Source organism: Clarias gariepinus, chromosome 25, assembly GCF_024256425.1.
Source record: "Clarias gariepinus isolate MV-2021 ecotype Netherlands chromosome 25, CGAR_prim_01v2, whole genome shotgun sequence".
NCBI classification, from domain to species: domain Eukaryota; kingdom Metazoa; phylum Chordata; class Actinopteri; order Siluriformes; family Clariidae; genus Clarias; species Clarias gariepinus.
The window spans coordinates 22,390,231-22,411,408 of record NC_071124.1 but is presented as its reverse complement, the minus strand read 5'-3'; the positions used below and the strand labels follow the sequence as shown (position 1 = coordinate 22,411,408).

At 38.4% G+C, this 21,178-nt stretch overlaps 1 protein-coding gene across 1 annotated transcript in view; it reads left to right on the top strand.

The window, feature by feature from the left end:
* Positions 1-21,178, top strand: part of mpp7b (MAGUK p55 scaffold protein 7b) — a 59,862-nt gene that overhangs the window by 14,111 nt on the left and 24,573 nt on the right. Inside the window, 9 exon segments of the mRNA XM_053486369.1 lie at positions 1,648-1,782; positions 8,299-8,399; positions 8,552-8,597; positions 8,745-8,819; positions 8,961-9,066; positions 9,069-9,114; positions 11,485-11,552; positions 17,246-17,257; positions 19,326-19,364. Coding sequence (XP_053342344.1) covers positions 1,648-1,782; positions 8,299-8,399; positions 8,552-8,597; positions 8,745-8,819; positions 8,961-9,066; positions 9,069-9,114; positions 11,485-11,552; positions 17,246-17,257; positions 19,326-19,364 — 628 coding nt within the window.

Below are 21,178 nucleotides of genomic sequence, written 5' to 3'. Positions count from 1 at the left end.
CACAGTGTACAGTCCTGATCTCGCTCCAAGACATTTCCACATGTTTGGGCCATTAAAGGAGTTCCTAGGATGCCGGCATTTTAAGCATGAATCAGACAGTCCAATCATGCGTCCGGCATACTGAGAGAACTTTCTGCCTTATTGGTGTCTGAGCCCTAGTGAAACACAGAGATAAGTGCGTTAATGTAATGCACTCCCTTTATAGGAAAATAAAGGGAGTTTGTATTTTCATAACTATGTTCTGTTATATAATTTGACGTGTATTAGTAAGAAGACAAAAAGTTAGACCTTAGATGGACAGTAAAGCCCCTTTCCAACATTTCCAAATAGAATAAAATATTAAATTATTTGTCACATGTACTTTACAGCACAGTGAAATGTCTTCTTCACATATCCCAATTAGGAAACTGGGGTCAGAGCGCAGGGTCAGCAAGCTTACAGCGCCCCTGGAGCATATACTGTAGGGTTAAGGGCCATGCTCAAGAGCGGCAACTTGGAGATGCTGAGGCTTGAACCCCCGACCTTCCGATCAGTAACCCAGTAACCCACAGCCTTAACCGAAAAAGGTGTATACAAATCATGTGCTTAAATAGAGATTAAGTAGAGATTCCCTAGGGCAAATGTTACTCAAGTGGGAGTGTGCCCTCATTCACACACTGAGGGCAATTTGGGAACACCGGTCTGCATGTCTTTGGACAGTGGGGGTAACTGGGGTATGTTATTGTTGTTTTTTTAAATTTTGTATCTCATTTTTTTTTTTGGATGTCTTCTGAAGCCATACTGAACTTCCTCACAATTTCGATCTCAAGATCATACCGGTTCAGGATCACGCTTGGAAACGTGGGAAATGCAAAGTGTTTTATTGCTTCGTTTCACACATCGAAGGTTCATAAATTCACAGGGTTAAAGTTCACCTGGATCAACTGTGGGAAGTGAAATTAACCGAAACCAATAAAACTGTTATTTGCATTAGCCTGTACGCCAAGCAATTTGCATTTTGCCTTAGACGTTTAGGACTCGATTTAAAATAAAAGAGGCGACTGTTACAGATTTCCTGCTCACATTAGCATCAGTCGCACCTAATACTCTGAGCGCATGTCCTCTTTGTGTAGCTCCACAGAACAAAAAGCAGTGTATTAATCCATCCCTTATTTGGTAGGATTCTTGTAGCTAGCTCGAAAGGTGCTTTGGGGAGAAAATCCATCTTTAGCGAATGTGCTTTTCCTGGAGGCAGCACAAATACGCTCGGTGTTCAGGAAGCATGATTATTCGTACTAAGCTAGCCATAGTGCTGTGCATCGTGGCCAACTGAAACATCACCGAACCTCAGGACTCAGGTTTTTTCTTCCTCAACGACTCAAAGGACAGAGAAATACATTTCTACCTTAGAAGACATTGGCAGAGGTTCCTGTACGGGAGCTTAACCATTGACAGCTTCATTCATTCAGTGGTTTAACGATACGGTGCTACTTGGATCATTTGTTGTTCTCATGTTTTTTTTTCTCCACGTTTAAATGTGGGCAGTGAATAAAGGTCTGTTTTTCGCTGGATCTCATGTACTTCATCAGAATGCATCGGGTGTCTTTTTATGTGAAGGTTTTGGCTCATTCAGCGAAAAAAAAAATCAAGAATTTGTTCTTTTTTCAGGACCTTCTCTCAGTGCGTGATACCGTAGCCCAGAAAGATTACGAACCCAAGCTTCCATCGCTGACAGTTGAGGCTGATGAAGATGAAGAAGACACAGTCAGGATAATTCAGCTCATGTAAAGCAAAGAACCTTTGGTTAGTCCCTCTGGAGCACTGAAATATTTTCCTACCTCAACGTATTAAGAAGAAGGAATGCACAACTGGTGTGTTCTCCATGTCAGATTATAATCATCCGGTAACCATGGTAACCTCTTCTGATATCTGAGATTCTGAAAGCCCTGATTGCTTCAGACGAGCCAGAACTGAAGCAACTTGCACCTCAGTTAATTATTGATGACTCCAGACAAATTACACCGCCTGCTTCAATACTGTTAGATTTAGAAAAGATCTTCAAATATGCAGCCTTAACCCAGTTACCTGAGAATGTTATTAATGACCAGTTATTAATCAACAGACATCATTCCAAAAAATCGGAAAAAAAATCTCACTTTCAGAGTCTCCCATATCGTCAGAACGTAGGAACGGTAATCCTTTTTGTAGGTCCAATTAAGCATTCAGGGTTAAGACTTACCAAAAGTTTTAACGTGCATTTGCACATTTGTAAATCTTTTCAAAGTTTGAAATACAGAGCAAATGTCTATTATAGAGGTCGTTCTAGTGGTTCTCACTTGGGTGGTCGCCTTGCATCTCCAGGGTCCGGGTTCAATTCCCGGCCAGGCTCGATTCCGGTCTCTGTGTGCGTGCTCTATTGCGTGTTCGCATGTTCTCCCTGTGCTTGGTGGGTTTCCTCCGGGTACTCCGGTTTCCTCCCACAGTCCAAACATATGCAGGTTAGGATAACTGGCGTTTCCAAATTGCCCGTAGTGTGTGAATGAGTGTGTGTGTGTGCCCTGCGACAGATTGGCACCCTGTCCAGAGTGTACCCCGCCTCGTGCCCTAAGTCTCCTGGCATAGGCTCCAGGTCCCGCGAGCCTGAATACAGGATAAAGTGGTATAGATGATGAGTGAGTGAGTAAGTCTATTATAATTACATACATTTACACCTGAGTGCGATTCCCTATAGCGTAAAAGCCACAGAAAGATATGTGTAAATAAATACAACCCAATGGTAGAGATTTAACTACAAAGGACAAAATACAAGAGGCATTCAAGTCAAACTGGGACTTTTGATTATGCTCAATAAGTACAACTCTCTTGATTTCTCTATATAATCCCCTGCTACACTTATCCCAGTCTTTCACTAGTGCTTGGACACCATCAAGGTAGAAAGTCTTCTCACTACACCGGAGCCTGATCGTACTGCCTGCTTCAAGTCTGAAACCCTGGCCTCCCAGGAACTCCTTTAATGGCCCAAACATGTGGGAATGGCTTGGAGCGGGGTCAGAACCGTACAGAGGATGTGGCAATAACATCCAGCCGAGTTCCAGTAATGTGCGAGTGGTGTTGGTGTTGGTGAATGATGTGTTGTGTGTGCAGTTCACACAGACAGATGCGTCTCTTGCGCAAGTTGGTAAGAAGTTAACTGTCGATTTTTTGAAGGATCAGGTTTTCCACTCACTGAATGTTCACAGGAATGACGTTTTGTGCTTAAAGCCTTCATTCAGCAAAAATTTCAGTCCTGGATTGACCCGAACGCAACCGACATGTAAAAATTTTATTTCAGTATCTTAAAAATAATGAAATGACAACAATATTATTGTGATTTATATTTTTAAGGAGTTTCACTGCCTTGGTGTCAATGTCTTTCTGGGATCCAAACTCAAATATATATAAAGTAAAAACGATTTAAATAAAAATAAAAGATTTCTTTAGATATTTTAATATTTAAATATTTGCTTTAAATCCATTTTGCACCTAAAGTTCCTTTTTGTGTTTGTTAAATAATATGAGCAAAGCATGTGAATTTTTTTGGAAAAAGTTTTTTTTAATTTATTTTTTCCCGTTATGAATATCAGAAAAAATTATTTTAATAAAGAAAACACAAGAATTATCCTAAATATGACTTATTAAATGAAAGACTATAAACATGCTGTCCTTGCCACTTATATAATTTATATCTGTATACATTTGCATGCAGGTTGTTCTTTGATTTAGTATTGTTTTAAACCCTCACTTACACAGCATCAGTTTTCTATCCAAACTCTGACTTTCACTCTGTTTCAAATTTCTGTGTGGGAATTATTTTTAATCAAAGCTGAAATAAATGTGGTTAAAATCAGAAGCGCATGCTATTTGGGAGATACTGTAAGGGATATTTTAAATCACAATATTTTAAAGCCTCACAGATTGAGGCTAAAATAACAGGGACGCTCCGCCGCAGAACCTCAACAATTACAATTTTCCGTCTCCCAGAAGAATCGGCCGTGACCACATTTGTGTTTTCTTAAACCTAAAAACACCACCTGTTCTTGGATTCGTCTTTCCTGGACGTAGTGCGTAGCGCACAACCCGAAAAGGCACGAGGAAATCCATCACGACCCGGCTTCCTACCGACCCACCATCATTCCGATCATGAAGCGGGACTAATGAAATGCTCAACGTTTTAAATACTGTGACTTCATCTTCCTCCCAACATCTGGCGTGTAGCGTTCGGCTTGGAGAGCTTGTCATTTATGAATGGAGCCTTATGAATTCCAGAGGCAGAACCACTTTTATTTCTGCCACGACTGTGATTAGAATAAAGGAACGAAGATTCAGGGGCTTGAGTTTACTCATCAGAGAATTCAACTTACACGTAGTGAGTCACGGAGAAGTGAAATCAAACTGCTGCCGACGTGTGAGCGGCGCCGACTTTTCATCAAGGGGAACAGCGGAGGGCCTTCTTTTTTATTCTTGAGGTCATTTCAGTGTCAAGTCGAGGAGATGTGGTTCTGAATTTCTTCACTTAGATGTTAACTATTGATTTGCTGGTCCTGAACAAATCCCCGATTAAACCCTAGTGATGACTATATTGACTGTCCTCCTGTGAAGCTGTTAAATGTCTAAAATATACCCTAGAAGTAGTCCTCTGTCATTCATGCACTAACAATCCAGTAATCCGATACTAAGGAGTAAGGCTTTGGTTCTCACCAGCAGCTTTTCCGTGCCCCTCGGGTCTCTATGAACTGCCAGGAATGATTAGGTGTTTTTAAAAAGCCATAGTAGGACTGTAGCGGGGATCGGAACTGCGAGTGCATATGGAGTCCATCAAACCGGTGCAGGCCTACGCCCGCTCCTCTTACTGATGATGAGTAATTGAGCAGCCATGGGCTAAAAATGGGCCCTGCTTTTGTTCAAAATCTAAGCGTGGCTTTTTTAGTGAAGCTCGATCTGGTACCGGAGGTGCCTATTTTCTACACACTACTGAAACTTGGAGGTAAACACTGAATCCTCCAGAGTCTGCCTGGTTTGTATAAGATGGTATACGAAGGGAGGAGGTGATGTGCTCCTTGTAATAGAACTCGTGCCTGTGTGATCTTTAGAAAGAATTATTATCATCATAAGTCTTTGTCTTTCTAAACATATTTACTGTCCGAAGAGTGTTTATCATGCACGGTGGTGTAGTGGTGAGCACTGTCGCCTCGGTGTGCATGGAGTTTGCATGTTCTACCCGTGCTTGGTGGGTTTCCTCCGGGTACTCCGGTTTCCTCCAAAAGTCCAAAGACATGTGGGTTAGGTTGATTTGTGTTCCCAAATTGCCCATAGTGTGTGAATGAGCATGTGAGTGTGTGAATGAGTGTGTGCCCTGCGATGGATTGGCACCCTGTCCAGGGTGTACCCCGCCTTGTGCCCTAAGTCCTGGGATAGGCTCCAGGCTCCCGCTACCCTGAATACAGGATAAAGCCGTATAGACGATGAGTGAGTGAGTGTCATCTTGGGTTTTTATCATCCTAAGTATTTATTTTCCTGAGTAAATAGGAAGTAATTAATTCTTAGTATTTGTTGTCCTAAATATTCGATTGTTTTGAATATTTATTGTCGTATAAATGTATTGTCCCTAGTTCTTATCATCCTTAGTATTTATGGTGCAGAGTATTTATTATCCTGAGTGTTTATTGTTTTGAGTATTTTTGATCCTGAGTATGAGCTGTCCCTAGCGCTATTTATCATCCTGCGTATTTAACATCCTGAGAATTTATCATCTTAACTATTTAGGGCCAGGGGTAGCTCAGTGGTTAAGGCATTGGACTACGGTTTGGAAGATCCCAGGTTCAAACCCCACAACCACCAAGTTGCCACTGTTGGGCCCTTGAGCAAGGCCCTTAACCCTCAACTGCTCAGATGTATAATGAGATAAAAAAAAAAAAATGTAAGTCGCTCTGGATAAGAGCGTCTGCCAAATGCCTAAATGTATTTATGGTCCTTAAGTGTTTTTCATATTAAGAAATTTTTGTCTTACATATTTGAGCGAAATATTTATTATAAAAAAAAAATTCTGTCCCGAATATTTACTTTCCTGAGTATTGATTGTCCTATTGATCGTATTTAATGTTTATATTTTAAAGTCTTGGCTATTTATTGTTTTGCATATTTTTACATATTTTCCACCGGTTGTGTATTTGCATGTACAGTATGTAACCCCATGTGCCCTGCTGTTGTGTTGTATTGTATATCACTCCATGGTTCCAGCCGTTTGGCGCTCAATGGGGCTATGCAGTTACGGAACATCTTACCTCTGGAGGCCTTTTTCACTCCGAAAGCCCGTTTTTGTCACCACAATTTGGACAAGCGTTTATTTTCAGAGCTCATCTAGCTGTTGACATGTGTGTGAGGGCTTAACCTAAACACTTGTGGTTTAGGAGGCCATGTTCGTAATGGTGGCATGTTGGCAGCGCTGGCAGGGGAAGTACACAAAGTACATGTTTTTTTACACAGACGCTCTGCGAAGAGACTCGTTGTTGAGGAGGTGTGAGCTGAAGTGGAGTGAGCTCATACTAATGGATGTAGAATTTATTTAACTTTCTGTTTTATTAATCAAGCCCCAGGAAAAAAAAGAAGAAAGCTGTGTGATTCATCATGCACTAATTTCATCTTAATGTGGCTTAAAAGACACACGTCAAATATTTTACGTCTTATGTCAACAAGTTGAAGTACTCGAACAACAGATTTCTTGTATGTACTCAAGCCTCCGAGAGCAGTAAGTCCTTCATTAGTTTCTCTCTGTGCTTTGGTTTAACTTTTCACCGCATTAGTGTTTGGCCTTCTGGACTTACTGTAATTTATTTTAAAGCAAATGCAGTCTTTGTTTCAAACCAAATGTTTTCAAATTCACTCTGTCAGAACCTTTGCGACAATATAAACTTTTAATTTATAATATCTGGTACATTATGACAGATATTAATAATCTAAAGTACATTCTGTACAACACTGTTTTTTTTGGGGGGGGTACATTTTTGTATCAGTGTATTAAAATCAAGGGCAGAATTAAACAAAATAAATAATGCTTTAAAAGAAAAAATGGTTTAAAAATGGTTTAAACTAATTAAACAGAATTGAGTATTTTACAAACTCAATATGTAAAAGCTACACAAGTACATGAAATCGAGCGAGTAGAAAAAATAATAAAATGTGTATAAAATTTTACGCATTTTAAGCTTTAAATTGTTTGTTTATTGGTTTATTTATTCATTCATTTATTCATTTAATATTTTTTTTTTTATAAATAAAATTCCTTAAAAAAATGTAAAGTTATTTTATTTAAATAAATAAATTTAAAGCTTGAAATTTGTAATTATGTCTATAAACAGGTTTATTCGTCCCATATTTTACCATAAATAATCTGATAATGTGAAATATTGGCGAAACATGCTTTTAATTAAAATATCATCTATATAACTTCTGAGTTATCTAAAATTTTAAGGTGATGCTGTATAGTTAAAATTTTATCGATTTCTGCCACAAAACCATGTCAGAGATAATTGTATACATAGGAATTTCCCGTCACAAATCCCAAAAAATCTTATAAGTAGAAATAGTGGAAGCTATTTTCACATGCTATAAAAATTGCATTGAATTGCACAGAACTTTAAATGAGTTTTTAAGTTATATCCAGATGAGCTTCTTGCTGTTATTGCCTTATTATATACATAAGACCACCTACGTTATACGGAAGACCACCATCCAGGAGCAAGTAAAGCATATTGTTGATTGTCATAATCTGAATCCAGAACCTCAGCAATATTTTTGATATAAGTTTATACAGGAGACCTAACAGGCATGGTTCTTGTTAAGTTCAATCTGTTCTGCTTTTTCTACACTCTGACATTTCTTCATATTAAATTAAATTAAAATAAATAAAATTAAATGATGTGGATCAAATTAAAGAAATAGGAACAAATGTTTTACTGCGACTGGCTGCAAAGTGCCTAAAGATACGCATTTAAAATCGGTTGTTTATGTAACAACCTGAGCAGCAACCTCATTTCCCCTCTCGTCTGTTACACCCACTCAGCATTCAGAATCACCAGTATACTAATTACTGGCCTGATCATCTGTCATCATCTGCACTGGTTCATGAATTAAGACTTGTTTTTATGCTTAACCAAACAAAAAACATCCCCCTAAAATAAGAAAGTCTGCCTCTATGGAAATGAAATATCAAGGCTTTTGCACAGTACTCTAGGTCTTTTTGTTGTGCTGTTATTACATATATAAGCACATTCTGTATTCCAGGGAGCCACCTTTAAATGGGACGCTTCGACTGGTGCCATCGTCGTAGCTCGTGTTATGAGACGGGGAGCCGCAGACAGAAGCGGTGAGCAGGGCCTCCCACTGTTTTTGTAGGGAATATGTGTTCATGATCAATCACAACGTTAAAATGCATAAATTAACAAACTTTGATCACGTCAGGATATTATGGGTAACTTCATCATCCTTATTTACTGTTGGTTGATTTGTAAAAAGATGTAACAGTGCTTGATGACAGAGTTTCGATGCAAGACAAGACCCTTGAGGAAATCATCCCCATACCCGTACATGACTTAATATTTTACTGTACGTACAGTATGTTTCTTCTTGCTCCTTTGACCCACATCTCTGTTTTCTATTTATTTTCCTGTGGGATTCGCTGCGTTTTGTAAGATTTTATTGGAATAGGATCTCACTTTCACATCTTCCAGGCACAGTCAGATGGGGCCGTAACCTTCAAAGTGATCCCAGGCACCAAAGACGATCTGGAAGCCGATGACACAGAGGTAATATACATCCCGCTGTCAGAATCCTAGTGGTCACAAGACGCGGCTTTCTACGATTCAATTTGCAACAGGAAATAATCAGAACCAAATGGTTTGGGGGAACTCGTGTAATTTAAAAGAGTTCTTTGTGGGTTTTTCTAGGTCTTTGTCTGGGCGCTGTTTGACTACCATTCCGAAGAGGACCCCACTATTCTATGTAAAGATGCACGGTTGGAGTTCTGGAGGGGAGACGAGCTGCAGATTGTGAGCCCAGCCTTCGAGCTGGACTAATCCCATCTTGGCAGCTTCAGCAGAGGTAGTAACATAAAGTCGCTACTCTCGTTTAATCAGTCTGTTTATTGATACATCATTATCCTGGTCAGTGTTGCCCTGGATCCAGAGTCTATGCCTGCAAAGCTAAGACACGATTCACAAAGTCATTCACATATAGAGCTAATTTAGAGCACAGAGTCCACCTGCAACGGTTTTGGGAACTTGGAGAAAACATGAAGCATATGCAAGACTTCACGCAGAAAGTAACCCAAGCCCAGGATCGAACATAGAGACGTAAGGCAGCATCACTATCCGTTATGCTGCTAAATATACTACACAAGCTAGCAAACATGGCTATTGTGTAGCATACAAGTACATTGTAATGCTTTTTTTTAAATATAGCTAGCTTGCTATAAAACAAGGCCACAGAATTTACTGTTAGAGGGCTTACTATTTTTGGCCATACAGTGTAATTATTATATCTGGTGTATTAGTAAAAATAGCTGCCGGTTTTAATGCTTTAACTTAAAAGCAGGCTTATATAAGTAAGAATAGCTATTGTTTTTAATGTTAGCCGCTTACTGGCAAGAATAGATACTGGTTTTAATGTTAGTTCTTTATTAGCAAGCATAGAAACAGTTTTTTTTATGTTAACTGGCTTATTAGCAAGAATGGTTACTGGTTTTAATGTTAGCTGTTTTATTAGCAAGAACGGATACTGGTTTTAATGTTAGTTGCTTACTATCAAGAATAGCTTACCAAGTAGCTTACTAGCTAACATGGCTACTAGCTTTGGTCATACACGTCATTACTGAAGTTACCTGGCTCATTAGCAAGTATACAGTAGGCACGGGTTTTAATGTTAGCTGACTTACTGTATAAGCAAGAATACTGGTTTTTATATGGAGCTTCTACAGTCCACTGAGTTGAATCGAGTTTTTATCCTCCAATGTAATACTGAAGGAGTATTTAGTACAAATGTACTAAATGTTAGCCATATGGCTAACTGGAACTTTACAGCTAGTTTTGTATACAGTAACTTCAAAAGATACCAACTCGAATTAACTCAACTATGTTGCTTATTAACAAGCGTAGATATTGGTTTTAATGTTAGCTGGATTATTATTAGCAAGCGCTTCTTTTGAAATTTGGTTACTTTTCTTAAGCCTAGCTATCGTTTAATTTTTATGTTAAAGCTAGTTTAAACATCCAGTAATGTACAGTTGTCTGGTTTATTAGTGAAGTTGACTACAGGTTTTAAACATCGCGTAAGCTAGATGTTTTAAGTTTCAAGTTTAAATTAGCTTTAAAGTAACTATGGCTATTCACTTTATTGTTAGCTGGCTTCTAAACGAATTTGACTACTTGTTTTATTGTTAGCTGGCTTAGCAAACATGGCTCCTGATTTGAATCATACTGGGTAATCTGTGTCTTTAAGGTAGCTGGCCTGACAGCAAATATGGCTAGTGGTAATTGTTTTTTAATTGACTTACAATGTTAGCCAGATTTTAGCATAGCTACAGGGTAAATGCTATCTGGCTTGATAGCAAACATGGCTACTGGCTTTAAGTATTTATGTTAAAAGTTGGCTGGCTTACTTCACTTGATTTTAATCTTTGCGAAAGTTTTAAAGTAATCTTTAATGTACCTGGCTTTCTTACCAGTCATGTCTGGCCACTGGTTTGTAATGTTTCCTGGCTTAACTAGTGGTTTTAATCACACATTGATAATAATAACCTGATTTATATCTAGATAATTATTTTAATGAGATTTATTGAAATACTTGCTAGTCCTGGAAAAGGTGTACTCTGAATTGCTGATGCTGTGTCAAGTGTTAGATAAGGACAGTACAGTGCTCCAGGTCTTGAGAACCTGATCTTAATCTGATCTCAATCCCTGCTCCTCTCATCACCAGATGAGGATGAACACAGGCACGCATACTCATGCGGAAAGACAACTGAACGTCTCATGAGGCCCACAAATGCATCTTCATCCTCATCTTCAGAGCTCCATTTATTATATCCAGACAGGCCTGGAGTGGCCAACAACGATGGGAATTCCTCAGGTTGGAATTTTTTCTCTGGTTCACTATTCGTGCGGCCGTCCATCCAAAGTCGAGCCATCAAACAAAGTAACGGCACGGGCGCCGAAGCACTCTGGACACACTCCTTTCTGAGTGGATGGAAAATCAGGCAGCACTCAGAAGATGATGATGTGCATCACAGATCTTACTCAGAGCAGCAGCGACTTGGCAAAGAACATCTCGCTCTGTAAGCAGCAGAATTTCACCTGTGAATCGGCGCCTTTGTGTTTAAGCTCTGGGTGAACACAGTGCAGAATGTGTTTTGCAGACTGACGTGGTCATGTAGCTGGCTGTGAACATGATGTTCTCCTCTAATCTCTTTCTCCTCAGGAGAGTGGCTTTACAGAGGCCCGAGGTGCTGTTTATGACGTCAAGAGCGCTGAAGATGGAGAACGCCGGTACGCACCGTCTGTAATAATGACCACACAGAGACAAGTATTGATGATAACTCTGATTACTGATAATACGGAGCAGAAAAGTCCACCAGCTATAATCACTTTAACAGCAGATAAATAGTACATGCTTTAAAGAGACGTCAATATAAAACACAGGTTCTTGGCTTCTTGTTCTTTATTGTAGAGCCTTTACACAAGCTGTAACTGTTGTAATGTCTTATCAGTTCGTCGATGATGTGTTTTTTATGATTTCATATAACCAAAACGAATTATTTATGTGTCAACAAATGAAAATTAAAGGGATGTGTACAGTATATGTGCATTAACATAGGTCTTGGTCATTATAAATGTTTCTGCTCTGCACACCGATCATGAAGTTTGTCCTCTAGAACACAAAACCAATACAAGTATATTAATATTTAAGTTATTAACCCAGTAAACCCAGTGTAAGTATGTATCCAATGATGTAAACTTTAAAGCACTTTTTGTAAGTCGCTCTGGATAAGAGCGTCTGCCAAATGCCTAAATGTAAATGTAAATGTAAGTAATCAGGGCCAAATTCCGCTAAGACTCATATGGAGCTTCTACAGTCCACTAAATTGAATCGAGTTTTTATCGTCCAAAGTTAATGTGTATTAAGTACAAATGTACCCCTTTTCTTTTCCTAGAACTAGCCATATGGCTAACCGGAACTATACAGCTAGTTTTGTATACAGTAACTTTAAAAGATACCAACTCGAATTAACTCAAAGGGACTGCAAAATCTTTATATACTGTATGTCTAAGCTGAACTTGAAATGTTTGCATAATACGACAATTGGCCCAGATTACTTACTGTACATTATGTTTGCCCTCCGGATAGCAGATTTCACGGTTGGTGTGAAAATGTTACTATGAACAGGACCTATTGTAATGTACTAGTAGGAACCTCAATTTTGATTTAAGAATTTAAGAAAAAAATCCAAACTATACCTTCAAGGGCAGAGTAAAATATGTAAGTTAAAGAAATACAAAAAAGAAATGGTAAAATAATTACATGTTTAGGTTATTCTAATTAAACAGCATTCAGTTCTTAATTTACTTAATTTATTTTAGTAAAATAGACATAATATCAATAATTGTTAACCCTAGTTTACAAAGTTAAAAATGAAAATAAGAAATGAACTAATTTACCTAAATGTTAAACTTTCCTTATTGCGATTTTTAAAGTGATCAGTTTTATACAGTATCTATACAAAAATTACATAAATATTCATTTAATTCAATATAGCTTGATCTCACAAAATTATACATACACATGCAGCAAATCATAATAATAATAATAATAATAATAATAAATGCTGACACATTGGTTGTTTCTTCTTGTTTTCTTTTTTCATTAGCATGTCATCTCTAACATTTAAACCACATGCTGCCTGTTCTTCATCTTTTCTGTTTTAAATATAAATCTACCTCCTATTTTCAGTGGGTTTTTGGATGCGGTTGCTGAGATCAGAGCGCCTGAGATACAGTACGGGCTGAGAGACGAACACGTGTGTGTGATTGTGTGTAAGCCAGGCCTCTCGTGATTCGACGAATAACCCCCGCAGAATCAGAGGAAGTGCTGTAAATCCCAGCAGCTCTGCTGGACACATTAAGTGTTTTACTGCGTGTGAACGACGCATCTCTGCCGAGAGCTGAGAAAGATGTGCACTCGAAGGCCGTGAGGATTAGGGTTACATCGCGCGCGGCCTCCCCGATCGCGGCAGGCTGAGCCTGTCGTTTACAGAAAAAGACTTCTGCATGGACTCACTTAAGAGGCGTTAAGAGCGATTGAATTCCCCAGCCGCAGCAGTGTTTCGGTAATGGCTGACAGATGGGTCGTCTCCGTGTTAGGGCTTATACATATAAATATACATTAACACACACCGTCTCTCCCTGTTATCCCGAATCTTTGTCTCATTCCATCTCCGTTTCTCTTCTATCTAATCTGTCTCTGTTTAAATTACAGAATCATAAAATTATCGATTCTGATTGGTCCGTACCAGCAGCTCAAGTCACAGATTTAGCCTATTATAGGCAAATAAAATAATGTGTTATTTATGGTCATTATAATTAAGAGAAAATATTATTTAATATTAATAATACTTCTAAAATAATGCTTGAAATGACGACGTATTTAATGATTAAAACTGTAAGTTTTTCTCCAAATGAAAGTTTTCAGAATAGAGAAGTTTACGCTTTTTATCTCAGTAACTTAAAAAAAAAACTGTGTTAATACAATACTGTATTATATAATTACTTTAAAATAATGAAAAATAAAGGATCAATTGTTTAAAGCTGCTAAAACATGACTGAGAGCTTGTTACATTTACAGTTTTAAAAACATTCAGGGAACATTAAAAGAAAAATAAAAGGTCCAATTTAGTTCTTTTTTAAATAAATCAAACTTAAATTAATAACAATGCTAATAAACTGCTGTTGTATATGTGATAGGAAGTGATAGGAAATGATTCGACATCAGGGGTGTAAAAGAAACATTACATCAGCAGTGATTATTGTCCTTTACCTGCAAAATGTTTTGCACTTTTTTAAATAATAATCAGAATGTGCACTTTAATTCATTAGTCTAATTTGAATGCTGGGATTTAAGAGGGACGTTCGAGTCAAACCGGGACTTGTGATGAAATTTTTGGTAAAATGTAATGAAATTTACAGAAGACTCCAATCACAGTACGGTGATGAGACTCATAGTTGCAGTTAGACATTTGAATGGTGCGGACATGTTTAACGAAACCAGAGCCCACTGCGGTCGTTCTTGAGAACATTCAATGAAAAATTGATACTTGAACATCAATGAAAAACTTGAGACGCACACAAATCTGTCTGTGTGAACTGTTTATTACTTGCATAACACAGGAAGTCTGGGAAAGCTGGGAGTTATCGACATATCCCACGTACAGTCCAGTCCTGACCTCGCTTAAGACATTTCCACATGTTTGGGCCATTAAAGGAGTTCCTGGGAGGCCAGACGTGGTGGAGGCAGAGAAGACTTTAGACCTTGATGGAGAAACACTGGGATAAGTTCATTAGTGTAGCAAGCGATTATATGGAGAAATAAAGGAAAACAAATAAAATATGTTTGTTATTCTGCACAATCAAAATTCCAGCTTTGACTTCCACGTATATAAACTCACAGAGACGCTTCACTTGACTCCTCATGCAGTTAATAATCAGTTGATTAACTTTATAAATAATGTATAACGTTAACACCCGCGCGCTACAGAGTATACACATCTAAAACACACCAAAAGAGCTTTTTCCCCCAGTTCCCACGAGTGTATTCTTGTTTATCGATTCTATCTGTCACAGAAATAAAAAAGAAACCAGCCACCTCATCAATCAGTCCGGACCGTGTAATCATTCTGCCAGTGATGGCATTTCGAGGTCCTATATTTGGAACGTGACAGAGAGCAAACACACGCATAACGCAACGAAAACACAGCCAAACACCTCTCAACAAGGCTGCTCTGTCATTTCCCGACCCTCTTGGATGTAAACATGGTAATGACAGATGGCCTTGTGAGGGATGCACGCTTTAAAGCAAAGAGAGAGAGAGAGAGAGAGAGAGGGATTATTTTAGACAAGGAAGAACATGGTTTTATGTCACGGAAGGAGAAGGCTTACTGGAAGGCCAGAGCTCGTGGTGTGTGGGCTTGCTCATGGAGCGAGCAGTCGACATTCGAACCCGTGCTACTATAATGAAGTGGCTATGGTGGCTTGTTGGAAATAACCGGTTTGCTCCGAGTCACCTCGACTCATCTTACTTCACCTGGCGTTCATGAAAGCGCGCTGCGGTTGAAGTGGACAGATTCAGTTCCAACATCTGGGATCTATGTGACCTTGTATTCTGACCCATCTCTATGTTTGTATGCATGTTTGAGTCTGTGTGTGTGTGTGTGTGTGTGTGTGTGTGTGTTATGAAATCCTGACCTGGAATTACTTGTTAAGATGAGCTCATCCAAATATTCCAGATGAAACAGATCTTCTACCACATCTTTGTTGCTTTCACAAACCTTGATTAATTTCCTGTAACAGTAGCTCTGACAGTAGCCTCAGCTCCATGAATATAAATTTGCTCATTTTAATCTGTTATTGTTTCTAAAAAAAATATTTAAAAAATTGAGGATTGAGTCTCCACTGTGAGCACTTTATTTTGTAATAGTAAATGACTTTTTTGTAATAACCTACATTTATTATTATTATTATTATTATTATTATTAATAATAATAATAATAATAATAATAATAATAATACATATAAGAAAAAGAAAAAAGAGAGGCTGCTATATCATATAAGTAATAACAGGAATTAACTTACAGTATAGTTGCTTTAGAACATTAAATTTAGCTATAAAGGCTAAAAAAATCGTGATTCATCATTCCTTAATACATTAAAAGAAAATTAATTGTTACAATATTGCAGTTGTAGGAAAATTATTAAAATAATCCAATAATCTAATATTATGTATTAATGCCTATAATGTAAAAGTACCAATTGTGCAAAATTCACTCCTAGTCATGTTTAGACGATCAGGTGGGTCTCCAGTCTGCGTGAACATACAGTAAGAAAAAACACCGTTCCTGCTCTTTTCGTATTGGCCAAAGCTCACGCAAGCAAATCAGATTTTTTTTCCCCCTATTGTGACCTCATAAAACAAGAGCCTATCTTGGTCCCTCAGCTCAGCCCAGCTCTACTCATGATTTTTAAGAGCTACAATAAACAAGGTTAGGTTATACCTTTAACACTTTTAAATATTAATGATGTCAATCATGATTGTGAATTAGTGCTCTTGCATACATATTTCCTCTTATGTTGTTCAGAATTAAGTAAAAAAAAAAGTGTGAAATGCTTGAAAAGGTCTTGAATGTGTACGTTTCCGGTCCCTGTGTTCTGATTGGCTAGGGAAATGCACGTCCTCAAAGGGGTTAGGGTTAGGTTCATGGGCAGTTCATTTAGAGCTACAGACACTGAAACAGCTGTTTGGGGGGGGGGGGGGTAGTTAATTTCTACTGCGTAGAATGGCTGCGTAGTTAATTTCTTCTTAAGATCACGTACAGAAATTTTCCACAGAAGTCTGCAATTCAGTTCACATGGCATAAAAAAAGTCATGCCACATATTTGTTTCATCCATTAACTAAACCAGTTCTAATATGTGACCTTTAATATATATATATAGAATCACATTAAATAGTCTACAGCACTTTTTCAGCCCTGGTCCTGGAGGACCCCCGTCCTGCACATACTTCAGTTCCGACTGTAAATTAATTAATTAGTTCAATCAGGTGTGTTGGGATCTGGGGAAAACACTGAAATGTCCTCCAGGACTGTATAATGTATTATTATAATTAGTGACAATTATACATACTTCACACTAGCCTTGATTTATACATGCTCTTATTTAATTTACACTGGAATTGTTTTTACAATTCACTGATGGAATACAAATTAGTCAGGTCTAGTGTACAGAATTTATTTAACATCTAAACCTGTTAAATCACTCTCTTTCCTTCGCCATACTGTATATTAAATGAGCTCGTTAATAAAATATTACCCATTCCATTAAAAATGAAATACATGTTTATCTTGAAATGTAAACAATATGTTTAACTGCCGAGAATCTCTTTTTTTTTCTTTTTTTTACTCATGCTGAACAGACGATGAAAACGGTAATCTTTCATTCTTTCAGCTTCGTGTCTCGCCGCGTCTACCCATTACTCATTTTTATTTTTTTTCCTTTATTACATATGACGTTTACATAGCATAGCAAGTTCCATTCTTCAGGAATGGTTAAAAAAAAAAAAAAAAAACTTTAAATGCTTTTGGAAAAGGTTTTAAAATCGGCTTAGGTTTGATTAATTGTTATCCAATGCATGACAGAAAATACATTTACCAAGTGTTCAGTAGTTATACAAATCTCCTAGCTATCTAGAATTTAAGGTGCAATCAGTGGTTTTGAACAAAGAGCACTTTTTTATAATGAATAGTGGAGTTTTTACTCACGTTTCAGTCGCAGGTCCAGACTTTGTAAACTGAAAGAAAAAAGACAAATGATGTGGCCGATAATCCTCCAACCAGTAATGACAAGGAGATGTCAAGAGGTGTCATTACTTCCTTTGCAATTTTTTGAAAGTTCATGCAGATGTTCTAGCTTTAGGCAGTGTGTGTTTTAGAGATGTGGTTAGAGATCTGAAGAAAACATTGAAGGGAAGGGATGCACTGGTTTAGTTGCATAGGTTTAGCTAACATTCGTAGCTCATTAACTGTCTGGTCCCCTTTTTAAATGCCCTTAATAGTAATAACTGTACTGTAATAACAACATAACAAAAGTCTTTACATGATTTATTTACTTACAAGTGTCAGTCAAAAATGAACTGAACTCTGGCTGTAGAATTTATTTAATTATTTAATTAACATTTAGTAAAGACTATCGTCTTTTGACATAATCTCTTTGCTTTTCAGTACACTCAGTCCAAGCTTTTGTATTTTTTCTTAAAAAAAAAAAAAAGTTCTTCATCAGAAGTAAATCCTCGTCCTTAAAGGTTTCAGGGAACCAAACAGGAGGATGCTTTAACACCACAAAACAAAGTCTTTGCAGAGAGTCGACAGTGTGGACAGAAGTGCGGCAAGATCATGCAGGATCACGACGCCCTCGGATATCAGTCCTCTGCGTCTAATCCGAAGTTTAGACTCCAGCTCTTCAGTAAGCGACTCACTGCTGATTGTTGAACTTTTTCCTGATAATGTCCCAATACTGGTGCTTGAGAATCCCAGAAAACTGTCAGCGTTGATGAATTTTCCAGCTGATGGTTGACTTTTGAACTTTTTCTCGTTCGGCGATTGAGGATGTTTTCCGTTCCATCCTCGTTTTGCTGTTTACTCTCAGGATCGTAGCATTGAATCCGTGTCTCGTCACCAGCAATGATTCTCTTTAAGACACTCTCGCCTTCCTTATCGTATCGGTTCACTTTTTCTTTGGATATCTGCAAACAAAATTCCAAGTGTGAAATCCAAGTTTGTTCGCACCAGAGTTACAAATAAACCGATGTAACACGTTCACAAGTTTTAATATAATCTCATGACTTTCTCATGACTCTCACATCAATCATAGCCACTCTAGCTAATCTTGAGCATCTGTAATCTCGTGCAAGTGGAAGGGGTGGATAGTGCTTTCCCTCAAATGTGTTACAGCTCTCCCTAATGATGCCTAAGCAGCAGTTTGAAAAAGATGCAGATGGCGGCTTCACATGCGCCAGAGGAAGGAGGTGTTAGCCCGCGCATTCCCTTGTTGGTGTATGTGACTGATGTGGGAGTGAGGTCGTTATCGGACACGATGAAATTTGGTAGACAATAATGTAGCTTTACCTCTCCTACAGTACTTTATATTTAGTGGAAATTACTGTATAAAGAAAAAAATTTAACCAAAGACCAATGTGCAAATGTAATTTATGATAATTTAATAGGTGACGCTGAAGATTTGGAGCAGACGGACAAATCAGTTTGCAGTTCTTGGAAACGGCATTGAATGGTTCAATAAAGTCATGTGACCTAAAATGTTGATCAGCATTGTACCTGTGGACGTCTGATTATTTAGAATTTGATGTTCCTTATGTTTCGTACCTGCTTTTGTGCTCTTTCTAAAGTGTGGCCTCCTCTACCTTTCTTCTTTGACTGCATAAATGTGCCTCGTTCACTTCTCTTTATTACTTTCACCTTTTTCTTGTCTGTCCCTACAAGGAGCTGCAGATTTTGTGGCCATCCATGGAATACATATAGGTAAGTCTCACGTCTTTCTTAACAATATTATCTTTTCCACACTTGCCTGCTCCCCTTATAAATCTAACCTCCTGCCTTAAATTTGCTGGAGGTTTTACTGGACTCTTGTGCACTAAAATGCTACAACAGAGCTTCTTAATGCTGCCTTAAGCTCCCCCATGGCACATATCCATCTCATGATACATTTGTCCTTTCAAAGCTGCTCAGACAGCCTCATTAGTTGTTGATTTATGTCGATCTGGTTTGAGTATTCATGTTAATTCGGAGGTCTTTAATAGCTCCAGACTGGGTGCTTTGCTCTGGTCCATTGGTGATAAAGAGCCTCGGAGAGCGGGAGCAGGACGAGTGAAGCGAAGCAGCCAGGCAACCGTATGAGCAAAGCAAAGTCCCTCCTCTGTTTCCCTCTCTCTTTTTGTTTGCTTACTGATGAAACATCAGCTCGTCCGCAGCAAATCTCAGGCACATACGCGACAACCAAATTCGCACCAAGCCCACAGCGACCTCTTCAAGAAAACACGTTTAAGGCACTATTACTACGTGGCCAGCAAGCAATGGCCTCATTTTGGTTTAGGCCAAAAAACTGAGATTTAGCGCAGCACCGGTTTAGCAGCTACGTGATGGAAAACTGATGCGGGCGGAGAGCTTTTGGTAGCAAACGTTCTTCTATAAATCTGCCTTTGAAGCACAGTGGCTGCGTTTTTACGGCGATCATTGCAACGCAATCAGATATGACCCAGAGCGCCGTGGAGAATGTAAGGGGTCAGGGAGAAGGGGTGTGTGGGATATTTAAGCAAAAGAGACCTGGAAAAGGTATCAGCAGATCCCAATAAGGTCCAGACATGGAAAACATAAAAAAATAAAAAATAGGCAGTATTTACAAACCAGATTATTTAATCAGTATGCAGTCAAGCAGGAGCCAAGACACTAATGCATGGTTCAGCAGTCCAGATTGCTTTTCTATTTCTCCAGATCTTTTGGATGTTTTCAGTGTCAGGTAGCCGCAGCATGTGTGCATTAGTGTGCAGTCTGGTTAGAATACAACCCAAAGGGCTTCATTCACCAGATAATGGTTTTACCATACAGGCTGATGCAACCGATAAGTTATGGTCACTCATTCATTTTTTTATCTGAAGCCAATGACAGATGAAGAACACCATGAAGAATCATTACGTGGACGTTGGATTAAGACGTATCATTTTATATCGCTCCATTATTTTTTTATCTTTATTTCTAGCAAGCCAGACCGAATTGTGCAGGATGGGATGTGATGTCTGCGGTGCTTTGTTTTCTTAAGCTCTAGGCTAAATCAGTGCTGGTGATGTAATTGATCTCAGCTGCCAAAGTCAAGGTAGACAAAGGTAGCAGGAGGACCTCAGGGCTGCCATATTGGTGCATATTTACAAGAAAGATTTATTATTGTTCCTTGTTCCTAAGTTTTTCGTTGTTGTTGGAGACTCCTTTTACTCTGGGTGAATTTGATACACTTAAATCTGATTAAATTCATCATTAATATTGTCAAATTCAGACCAAATCCAATATGAATCCGTTGGATGCACATTCTTTTTTCTTAGGAGTGTGAATGTGTATTTTACAGAAAACACAATACACATCATGACTTGCAATGTCTCAAAGCCCATGCTCCTTCCTAAAAAAACTTTGTGTTAGTGGTGATGATGATGATGATGGACTCCAGCTGGTAGCTTTGTGCCAACATGGAAAGGGTTTGGTTGCCAGCAATCACTGGATTGACCAACGCATGGTACAATTGGAATGGTCAAGGAGCCAGTCAGTCCAGATCTAAGAAAGAGGATGGT